Source organism: Xenopus laevis, chromosome 3L (assembly GCF_017654675.1).
Source record: "Xenopus laevis strain J_2021 chromosome 3L, Xenopus_laevis_v10.1, whole genome shotgun sequence".
NCBI classification, from domain to species: Eukaryota; Metazoa; Chordata; class Amphibia; order Anura; family Pipidae; genus Xenopus; species Xenopus laevis.
Window position 1 is genome coordinate 117,647,637 of NC_054375.1, and position 12,406 is coordinate 117,660,042.

The 12,406-nt window shown below is 39.9% G+C and overlaps 1 protein-coding gene across 12 annotated transcripts in view; it reads right to left on the bottom strand.

The window, feature by feature from the left end:
* akap13.L (A-kinase anchoring protein 13 L homeolog) overlaps nucleotides 1-12,406 on the bottom strand; it is a 185,204-nt gene that overhangs the window by 132,315 nt on the left and 40,483 nt on the right. For all 12 annotated transcript variants that reach the window (XM_041586856.1, XM_041586857.1, XM_041586858.1 and 9 more), the window contains one exon: nucleotides 895-1,042. In XM_041586856.1, coding sequence (XP_041442790.1) covers nucleotides 895-1,042 — 148 coding nt within the window. The remainder of the gene's footprint in view (nucleotides 1-894; nucleotides 1,043-12,406) is intronic.

Sequence of the window (12,406 nt, forward strand, 5' to 3'; positions counted from 1 at the left end):
GCTGCATATTACGAGCTCTGAGTACAGGTTTGCTTTTGCTATTTAATAGTCTTTGTTACGTATTACACCAACTGGTGTGTATGGCAGCAATAATACAAATATCATTGCTATGATTTCACATTTATGCATAACCCATACTATTGAGCAATACCTTTACATAAACTCTTCAAAACCTTTAAAATACTATTTTAGAGGCAACACATATTAAGGTTATCGCCAAACTTAATTTTATTTTTACCTTTCTATTTCTTTCTCTGTTTTGACCTAAAATAGAAATGATCTATATTCAGTTCACAAAATCCACTAGAAAATCTAATACAAAATAATATTTAAAGTAAATTAAACAAGATAAATCACAGTTTAAATATCTTGGCTGAAGAAGAAAAAAAAAGCATTTTCAATGTAAAGTTCTTCCACTGAACGGAATCTTAAAGGTATATTAACAGTATTTAACCTTTTAGGGTAAGGCCACACGAGGAGATTCGGGGAGATTTTGTCGCCTGCCTCAGCGTTTTTCCCCGTAGGCTAGAATGAAAAGTCGCCTGCGCTAATGCACAAGCGGCGATGCGTTTTCAATAGTCGCCCAAAGTTGCTTCAGGAGGCAACTTCGGGCGACTATAGAAAACTCATCGCCGCGTGTGCATTAGCGCAGGCGACTTTTCATTCTAGCCTATGGGGAAAAACGCTGAGGCAGTTCCGGGAGATAGTTGCTCAAAAGACGAGGCGATTAATCACCAGGCGACAAAATCCCCCCGAATCTCCTCGTGTGGACTAGCCCTTAGAGTTTCCAATAAAGAAATGCAAAGTTAATTAAAAAAACACTTGACCGCTTCTTTCAGTAACAAGTGGGAGAAAAAATCAAGGACTAGAAGTTTGTTAAAAAGTAACGTTTACCTGGAGTGATGGTTTCTAGCGTTGCTGAATTAACTTTCCGAGTGCTGGTTAAATGCTTGCTTGTGGAGCCAACAAACAGAAGGAAGAAAACTACATCATCTACTAGTTCACTTTCTTGTGTGAGCTGCACGGTTAAGACACAGTCACCCTAGGATTTAATCAGAATGTCAGTAAGCAATTCATTTCAGGATGGCTGTTCATTCACAACACCAAACTACCACATTATAATATTAATGTGTAAAGAAAATGAGGGCCAATTTGTTAGTTTGTTCAAACCTGGCTGACATCTGCCCAATTTCTGGCCAGATGTCGGTCAGGGGTGCCCCATACAAGGGCTGATAAGTTGCCAAATCGTTGTAAAGGACCAAATCGGCACCTTAAATCTGCCCATGTATGCCCACCTTAACACTATTCCCGGAACAATTAGCAAGTGAACAAATAACACCATGTGCAATAGACTAGTCCTATGGATTGTTGCAGAAAACAGCAACACTGGGTAAATCAGCCACTCTCCACTGCCAGCTTTGCAAGTCCTCATCGCTTGCTGTAGAAGTTCTTGCCTCTTAATGACATTGAGAATATTGCCAACACTGCATGGTTCATGTTCAAGTTTTTTGCAAGATGATACTACATGGGGAAAAAAAAGTAGGTGCTCACCTAACTTGGTCATAACGAGCCTTTCAGGACATCACTAAAAATGTATTCTAATGATGGGATGTCCAGATAGCAAACAGATCTGGTTCGGAAACACTACTATAGTTTATATAAACAAGCTGCTGTGTAGCAATGGTGGAAATTGAAATAAAGGCTATATGGCACAGGTTAAATGGTGCAGAACAGATAACACCATTATGTTCTACAGAGCTTATCCGATATCTGCTGTGTAACCTGAGCCTTTTCTCCTCCTGCACAGGTTAGATCCAGAAAAGGTGACGTGGCCTGTCAGTTTGAATGGCATAGGGCATCTCAAAGTTAATTTATAAGAAATAACATCACCTTTGCCGGTAAACAATAGAAGGGTGAATGTGACTAGTGGCAAAACCAGTTCAAATTGCAGTTTAATTGGCTTAATTTCCTTCAAGCAGGAACACCTAGTCAAGAAACAAGATCTGAAGTCCTGTAAGAGCCGAGAGAAGGACACATGGAATGTATGGCCCAACCTGAACTGCTACTAGGCGGATAATGAGAAAGGATTTAACAGAAGCCAACTATAAATGCTCCCAGGCCTTTCAGTAACTGCAAATCTCCCTATGACATAATGGCCTTAGAGTAAAAGGAACAATGCTAAGAGTAAATACTGCCTATGGAAAAGCAATGCTTATCTATACAGTTATTTACTTTAACTACATAGAATTGACTCATTATAGACTGTGCATGCAGAACATTCTTTATTTCCACCACTATGTATAACTGAACGTTTGCAAGTTGGCTAATTGGTTAATGTCTATGAACATGAGCTGATGACAGCAGCCTAACTAATCATCTAAGGGTTATAAAGAAATTCTGCATAGTGCACATCTGTGTAAATGTAAATATGCAGAAAAGGAATGTGCAAACAACCGAATTTACCCTTACACTTAACAGACAGTATAAAGTTTATCAAACTCATATATTCCCTTTAGGATGATGACACATTCTTTGCCAGTAAAGAACTGCCTGAAATCTCTGTTGCCTCATTCTAACTGCTAGTGAATGATTTAAAGGAGCATTAACATAAAAAAATCAAAGTGTTTTAAAGTAATAAAAATATAATGCAGTGTTGCCCTGCACTGGTAAAACTGCTGTGTTTGCTTTAGAAACACTACTTTTGTTCATATAAATAAGCTGCTTTGTAGCAATATGGCAGCCATTTAAAAGAGAAAAGGCTCGGGTTACACAGCAGATATGTTTTTAGAACATAATGTTTTTATCTGTTATCCACTATTTAACTTGTACCATATAGCCTTTTTTTCCGTCATTGCTACACAAGCAGCTTGTCTATATGAACTATAGTAGTGTCTCTGAAGCAAACAGATCAGTTTTACCAGTGCAGGGCAACAGTGTATATTTTCATTACTTTAAAACACTTTTTTGGTGTTACTGTTAAGGCTGAAAAACGCCTTAAAACAGCTTATACGTGCATTCAACACTCAAGCAGGCGGCAGTGGTGGTTTGATGCCACGTATCAACACAATCCACTATTAGCATTATTAAAAGGTCAGCATATAATAAACAACAAAGAAGCCCAAAGCCGGGTATTTATGCTCTTAAAGTGATGGGAGACCCCCTTTTAGACATAAGTTCGGCTTATGTTGATTTAATACTTTTTACATTCACCAACTCTTATGGTGGCCATACACGGGCAAATTAAAGCTGCCAATATCGGTCCTTTAGCTTATCTGCCTGTGTATGGGGGCTTCCGACGGGTCTTCCCGATCGATATCTGGCCACGAAATCGATCGGGAAGGTTTAATTTTTCAAGCGGTCGACCCATCGGAGCCCTTGCTCCTCGTTGTAATCCGATCGTTCGGCCGAACGTTGGGAATATAGCCCTGCATTGGTGGGCATATCAGGGAAAGAACCGCTCTTTGGTGAGAGCAATATGCAGTCCTGCTTTTTGGCTAGCCTCAGCCCAAAGGACATCTGGTCAGGATCATGTCCTTATGGTGGTTTATGAAAGATTACCAGACTGCCAAAAAGCACTAGGAACACACATGCACTATTGTTACAAAAATACACAAGAAAGGAATTTCAATACAAGGCAGAATCAATATTTAACCCTTTAAGTGCCACAGAACGTAGAATCTACGTTCTGTGGATCAAAGGACCAAAGTGCCACAGATCGTAGATTCTACGTTCTGCAGCACTTCCGGGTTTGCGAGCGGAGGAGCGGCTGTTAGAGCCGCTCGCTCCGCTCCTTCACGATCCCCTGCCCCTAGACAACGAGCAGAGCAGGGGATCGTGTGGCCCCTGGGGCGCGATCGCCCAGGGGCCCCAAAGCAGCAGCAGGGACGCGTTTCCTATGCGTCCTGCTGCTGCCTGCGCTGCACTTCCGCCCAGCTCCGCCCCCACATGGCTGATGACCGTTGGAGCTGCAGATCTGCTGCGTGGAGCCCTCTCTCATCGATCTGAGGCATCTACCCCAGGTAAGTGTAACATTTACACACACAAAAACACACAAACACACCAACACACACTTATTACAGTAATATACACTTACATTCACACTTACACACACTCACACATAGATTTTTGGGGATTGGGGGGGTCACACACACTCACAGCACCCATGTACACTTGCACACGCGCACACGCGCAAATAACATGCAATTTACCCGTTGTGCACACGCATATGTACATATATGGCTTTGTGGCTTTTTTTTTTTTTTTCTTATCGCATCGTCTCTTTTTGGGCTAAAAAATTTTTTTATTGCCGTTCCGAATAGCGTATTCGCTAACCGTACTGTGCAATAGCTTTTGTATGTTATTTTGGTGGTTATATTGCAATTTTGGGTATTTTGGTGCATTTTTAGCCATTTTATTGAATTTTTAGCCATTTTATTGCATTTTCAGCTCTGCATTTGTGTTGTTCACTTGTTTCTGTCCGTATAATCGATTTGGCCCAGCTAAAATATTCAAACGGTAATTCTGGTGGCCGATTACACTAGTGTGAAAAAAAAAAGCATTGATTTTTGTGGTTTTATTAGTTTTTGGTGATTTATTTGCATTTCACACTGTTCTGTGTTATTTTGTTTTGCCTATGTAAATTTTATCTACTATATATCCATTTGTGGGTCTCTGTGCGCCACATAGTTTGGTATATCTATGCATATTGGGCATCAAAGTATTCAGTAGACCCCTGTCGTTCATATTTAGGATGTTTTATGCTGATACGTTACGAAATGTGGGGCACATAATGGGGTAAAATTCAAGCTTTGTGACGATTTTCAGAAATTTGATAAAAACCGTTATGTTCAGCATTGCTTTGCAGTTTGGCAGTTTGCAGTAGAAACACTTATTTACCCATTTTGGATTCGTCAGAATGTGTACTTTCTGAAAATATATGGTTTTCTGGGGTCTCTGTGCTGTTAGGTGGTCTAATGTCGCATAATACACACACCGGGTGGTTATATTGCAGCAGCCAGCGCGTCAGCCGTGAAAATGTCTATACATATTGTCATTTGGGGGTCTCTGTGCGCCACATAGTTTGGTATATCTATGCATTTTGGGCATCAAAGTGTTCAGTAGACCCCTGGCGCTCATATTTAGGATGTTTTATGCTGATAAGTTACGAAATGTGGGGCATATAATGGGATAAAATTCAAGCTTTGTGACGATTTTCAGAAATTTGATAAAAACTGTTACGTTCAGCATTGCTTTGCAGTTTGACAGTTTGCAGTAGGAACACATATTTACCCATATTCGATTCGTCAGAATGTATACTTTCTGAAAATATATGGTTTTCTGGGGTCTCTGTACTGTTAGGGGGGTCTAATGTCGCATATTACACACACCGGGTGCTTATATTGCAGCAGCCAGCGTGCGTCAGCCGTGAAAATGTATATACACTATTGTCATTTGGGGGTCTCTGTGCGCCACATAGTTTGGTATATCTATGCATATTGGGCATCAAAGTGTTTAGTAGACCCCTGGCGTTCATATTCAGGATGATTTATGCTGATAAGTTACGAAATGTGGGGCATATAATGGGGTAAAATTCAAGCTTTGTGACGATTTTCAGAAATTTGATAAAAACCGTTACGTTCAGCATTGCTTTGCAGTTTGACAGTTTGCAGTAGGAACACATATTTACCCATATTGGATTCGTCAGAATGTGTACTTTCCGAAAATATATGGTTTTCTGCGGTCTCTGTACTGTTAGGGGGTCTAATGTCGCATATTACACACACCGGGTGCTTATATTGCAGCAGCCAGCGCGCGTCAGCCGTGAAAATGTATATACACTATTGTCATTTGGGGGTCTCTGTGCGCCACATAGTTTGGTATATCTATGCATATTGGGCATCAAAGTGTTTAGTAGACCCCTGGCGTTCATATTCAGGATGTTTTAGGCTGATAAGTTACGAAATGTGGGGCATATAATGGGGTAAAATTCAAGCTTTGTGACGATTTTCAGAAATTTGATAAAAACCGTTATGTTCAGCATTGTTTTGCAGTTTGGCAGTTTGCAGTAGAAACGCTTATTTACCCATATTGGATTCGTCAGAATGTGTACTTTCTGAAAATATATGGTTTTCTGGGGTCTCTGTACTGTTAGGTGGTCTAATGTCGCATAATACACACACCGGGTGGTTATATTGCAGCAGCCAGCGCGTCAGCCGTGAAAATGTCTATACATATTGTCATTTGGGGGTCTCTGTGCCCCACATAGTTTGGTATATCTATGCACATTGGGCATCAAACTGTTTAGTAGACCCCTATGTTTATATTTAGGATGCTTTATGCTGGTAATGATACATGGACAATACGATGCTGGAAAGTTGAAGCTTTGAGGCAATTTTCAGAATATTTTACCAAAACCGCCAAATTTGGCAAAGCCTTGCGACTCAGTAGTTTGGGGCAGAAAGGCATGGGTACCCATTTTAGATTCTGTATAATGTGTACTTTCCAAAGATATATGGGTTTGGGGGGTAAACATATATTTCTGTGTTTTTACCCCACAAAAATGCAGTCAATGTGTTGATTTTTCATTAGCTGAAGTTACCCACAGGACTATTTGTATGCGCTAACTTCATTTTGGGGCCTCTAACTGCCATATACTTTGGTAAACCTATGCACAGTGGGCACCAAACTGTTTGGAGGACCCCTGGCAATCATATTTAGGGTGTTTTTTTTTGGTGCGTAACGATACATGGGTGATATGGTGCTGAGAAGTTGAAGCTTTGAGGCAATTTTCAGATATTTCACCAAAACCGACAATTGTGGGAAAGCCTTGCGACTCAGTAGTTTGGAACAGAAAGGCATGGGTACCCATTTTAGATTCTGTAGAATGTGTACTTTCCAAAAATATATGGGTTTTGGGGGGTAAACATATATTTCTGTGTTTTTACCCCACAAAAATGCAGTCAATGTGTTGATTTTTCATTAGATGAAGTTACCCACAGGACTATTTGTATGCGCTAACTTCATTTTGAGGCCTCTAAATGCCAGATACTTTGGTAAACCTATGAACAATGGCCACCAAACTGTTTGGAGGAACCCTGGCAATCATATTTAGGGTGCTTTTTCTTGGTGCGTAACGATACATGGGTGATATGGGGCTGAGAAGTTGAAGCTTTGAGGCAATTTTCAGATATTTCACCAAAACCGACAATTGTGGGAAAGCCTTGCGACTCAGTAGTTTGGAGCAGAAAGGCATGGGTACCCATTTTAGATCCGGTAGAATGTGTACTTTCCAAAAATATATGGGTTTTGGGGGGTAAACATATATTTCTGTGTTTTTACCCCACAAAAATGCAGTCAATGTGTTGATTTTTCATTAGCTGAAGTTACCCACTGGACTTTTTGTATGCACTAACTTCATTTTGGGGCCTCTAACTGCCATATACTTTGGTAAACCTATGCACAGTGGGCACCAAACTGTTTGGAGGACCCCTGGCAATCATATTTAGGGTGTTTTTTTTTGGTGCGTAACGATACATGGGTGATATGGTGCTGAGAAGTTGAAGCTTTGAGGCAATTTTCAGATATTTCACCAAAACCGACAATTGTGGGAAAGCCTTGCGACTCAGTAGTTTGGAGCAGAAAGGCATGGGTATCCATTTTAGATTCTGTAGAATGTGTACTTTCCAAAAATATATGGGTTTGGGGGGTAAACATATATTTCTGTGTTTTTACCCCACAAAAATGCAGTCAATGTGTTGATTTTTCATTAGATGAAGTTACCCACAGGACTATTTGTATGCGCTAACTTCATTTTGAGGCCTCTAACTGCCAGATACTTTGGTAAACCTATGAACAATGGCCACCAAACTGTTTGGAGGAACCCTGGCAATCATATTTAGGGTGTTTTTTCTAGGTGCGTAACGATACATGGGTGATATGGTGCTGAGAAGTTGAAGCTTTGAGGCAATTTTCAGATATTTCACCAAAACCGACAATTGTGGGAAAGCCTTGCGACTCAGTAGTTTGGAGCAGAAAGGCATGGGTACCCATTTTAGATTCGGTAGCATGTGTTCTTTCCAAAAATATATGGGTTTGGGGGGTAAACATATATTTCTCTGTTTTTACCCCACAAAAATGCAGTCAATGTGTTGATTTCTCATTAGATGAAGTTACCCACAGGACTATTTGTATGCGCTAACTTCATTTTGAGGCCTCTAACTGCCAGATACTTTGGTAAACCTATGAACAATGGCTACCAAACTGTTTGGAGGAACCCTGGCAATCATATTTAGGGTGTTTTTTCTTGGTGCGTAACGATACATGGGTGATATGGTGCTGAGAAGTTGAAGCTTTGAGGCAATTTTCAGATATTTCACCAAAACCGACAATTGTGGGAAGGCCTTGCGACTCAGTAGTTTGGAGCAGAAAGGCATGGGTACCCATTTTAGATTCGGTAGAATGTGTACTTTCCAAAAATATATGGGTTTTGGGGGGTAAACATATATTTCTGTGTTTTTACCCCACAAAAATGCAGTCAATGTGTTGATTTTTCATTAGCTGAAGTTACTCACGGGACTGTTTGTATGCGCTAACTTCATTTTGGGGCCTCTAAATGCCAGATACTTTGGTAAACTTATGAACAATGGCCACCAAAATGTTCAGAGGAACCCTGGCAATCATATTTAGGGTGCTTTTTCTTAGTACGTAATGATACATGGGTGATATGGTGCTGGGAAGTTGAAGCTTTGAGGCAATTTTCAGATATTTCACCAAAACCGACAATTTTGGGAAAGCCTTGCGACTCAGTAGTTTGGAGCAGAAAGGCATGGGTACCCATTTTAGATTCTGTAGAATGTGTTCTTTCCAAAAATATATGGGTTTGGGGGGTAAACATATATTTCTGTGTTTTTACCCCACAAAAAATGCAGTCAATGTTTTGATTTCTCAGTAGCTGAAGTAAAGTCCTGAACAATTTGGATGCGCTAACTTCATATTTGTGTCTCTAAATGCCAGATACTTTGGTAAACCTATGCATAATGGGTATCAAACTGTTCAGTGGACCCCTGGCAATCATATTTCAGGTGCTTTTTCTTGGTAAGTAATATAGTTTGGGATATGCGGAGCAGCAAAATAAAACCTTTGAAATGATTTTTCAAAATTTAGAATTTTATTTTGAAAAACCGCTATGTTCAGACAAGCTTTTCTGTTTGGTAGTTGGGAGTAGAGAGACATAGTTACCCATTTTGTAATCGGCAGAATGTGTACTTTTCAAAAATGTATGGTTTTCTGGGGTAAACCTATGGTTTCAGGATTTTTTGCCATGGAATCTAAAGCATGCCGTTTTCTGCCTTAGTGCTTTCAAAATTCAGTAATATACTGCCGGGAGTTTTTGCTGTACAGAAATCCTAAATCTCCCTAAAACTATACATATCTGGTATTGGCACGTTCGAGAGACATAAGGCTTTCCAAATACGTTGGATTTTCATCTGTAAAATGAAATATTTTTCTGGTATAAATTGATATACGATGAAAAATGGTAATTTTTCATTTTTTTTTGTTATTTAGCACTATAAATTTTTTTGCACAGGTGGAAATACATGAAAACTCAGGCAGATTTAGAAAGCTCAGTTTCTACCGAAAAAAACAATGTATAATTTTCCTAGGTAAACTATAGGTTTCCCCTCAGAAAATGCCCCTAAAGTGAGAGAGCACAAAATGCTTAAAAACGGCTGGCATTTCGCGTAACCAAAATGTGAAATTCTGCTGGCACTTAAAGGGTTAAAAACATTTTACAATACAATCTACCTTGCTGCCTTGCATCCTGGAACAGTTTACACATTTGTATACATGCGTTTGTATATGGTTTTCTATTAAGAACACAGTGGCCATAAATCAGATAATAAACTGGAATGTGTTTTCCAACTGCTCTCTGCCCTGCTCAGCAGTGCAAGTGACCACATTTTGCTGTTCGTATATAAACATTTCAAGAACTTTTCAAATAAAGTGAAGATGCTGCTAGCACGTCCAGCTTCGGATGTAAACTAACTATAACGAAGGCAGAAGCTGCAATGTAGGAACTGATAAATTGGAAGACACAGATATATTAAGCCAGCAACACAGCACAAAGGGCTATAGTTTATTTCTTGACGTGACACTGGTTAAACACGGATAGTTGTGTCTATGGAAGACCACATGTCTGACTGCTGTGTATTTTTACACACACTTGCCTAATCCCTGAGAACCATCTGGTATCCTTCAACAAGCTGTTTTGCGAGCATCCAGCAGTAAGAAAGCAAGCAAAACCGTACTCAAAAGAAAAATGCTTAAGTCCTATAGAAGTCAGTTTCAGCCTGCTCTTATAGGAAATAAAATAAAATGTGTTGATACTGAAACAAGCAATACAACCAATCAGGAGTTCAGACATAGTTTCATTACAAATAGATATAGTCTATAACAAGGGTTCCCAACCGCCGTGCCGCGGCCCAGAACTGCGGACACTCCTGAACTGGGCTGCCAAAATAAATGCGTCGTTCCAGCATCCAATTTGATTTGTACGCTGCCCCCTCCTGACCCTTGCAAAAATTTTTGCTGCTACACCAGTCCCTTGGCCAAAAATGGTTGGGGACTGCTGGTCTATAACATGAAGAGAATAAACCCATTGGAGATGTTCGAATCCTAAGCAAAGGCACAGCAAAAGCACAAAAAAAGCAAGGCATTCTACTCTAAGAACACCATGTTACAAAAGGTAGTAGGTTTGGCCTATGAGCAGTAATTTTTTTTTTCAACCAATAAGATGTCTCCTTCTAAACCAGCTACTGTTAAAGGGGTTGTTCAGCTTTAAATTAACTTTTAGTATGATGTAGAGAGACAATGTGCAACTGGTTTTCATTTTTTATTATTTGTGGTTTTTGAGTTATTTACCTTGTTATTCAGCAGCTCTGCAGTTTGCAATTTCAGCAACCTGGTTACAAGGGTCCAAAATAGCCTAGCAACCATGCACTGATTTGATTGAGAGACTGGAATATGAATAGGAGAGAGCCTGACTAGAAAGAGGAGTAATAAAAAGAAGCAATAACAAAAAATATGTAGCCTTATAGTGCATTTGTTGTTAGATCGCTGACCCCCATTTGAAAGCTGAAAGAGTCCAAAGCAGAAGGCAAATTATTAATAAAAAAAACTATAAAAAGATTAATAAGGAAGACCAATTAAAAGTTAACTTTAAAGTGAACCACACCTTTAACACATTTATTGGCAAGTCCCCCTGTATTTTAGTTCAGTGCAAGATCTATTATCTGACAACACTTCACTGTTGATGCCAAAACAGTCTAATTGGCTTTTATTAATGCTTCAGTGTTTTTAGGTATGGTGCTCCAAATTATAGAAACACTCCTCATCTGGAAAACTCCAGTTTCCTAAACATGGACATGTAAAACACCATCAAAGCTTGGTGCAACAGGCCATATGTGATTTAACTCACAAGCAATAGATTTTACAGGAGGCTAATCATCAGTACTGACGAGCCAGGGAAAGGCATTTTATAACGTTCCCCATGTATCACCTCTCTGGCACTATAATTAAAGGGCTTGGAACGAAAAAAAAATGTTTTAATTAATTTTATTAATGTAAAACTATTTTTACTTTCAATTTGCAGGGCCAAGGCATTGACTGTGTTCTCTGAAATTAGCAGCACATTGACTGAACTCTGGCCACTTGGATTATTCTATCCACAAGTATATGGTTCCTAGAAAGCTGCCATTCTCTAAAGCCAAAAGGATTCTCTTCTGTCACTTGTTAGAAAACAACTGGGGAAAAAAAATTGTATGAAGGAAAAGTCTCTCCTCTTGAGACTGTCCAACTTTGTATTAACACAGTTATCCCAAAGCCACCTGATAAGACATAATGGTATAATGAAAGTGCCATACACAAGAGGGAGTGTCACCTTGACGTTGGCCATCCACTGGCAGATCATAAACTGACGATTCGGCCCTCCAACAGGCCTGCCCGACCTGTATCTAGGCAAAATTCACTAAGATGTCAATCAGACAAGGACCTGTATCTAAGCAAAATTCACCCAGATGTCAATTAGGCAAAGACCGCATCAGTACATTGATTCTGTTCTTGTATAAGGCGTGCATACCGTCTATGTGATCTGATCTTTACACATATGGCCATCTTTAGCCAGGTTGGAAGCCATTTCATTTCCTTGGGAGCCATATCTGGCCCTGTTAGGGTAAGGACACACTGGACGATTTGTCGCCAACGTTTTTAAAAAGCAAATCGCGGCGACATATCGCTCGTTTTGTCTCTGAACAAAACCAAATGAAAGACGCCAGCTCCTGTGCCCACAGCACGTTTGTGAATCGCCTGTAGCTAAAAAACGCACTGAGACCCTTTTCCGAGCGATTTA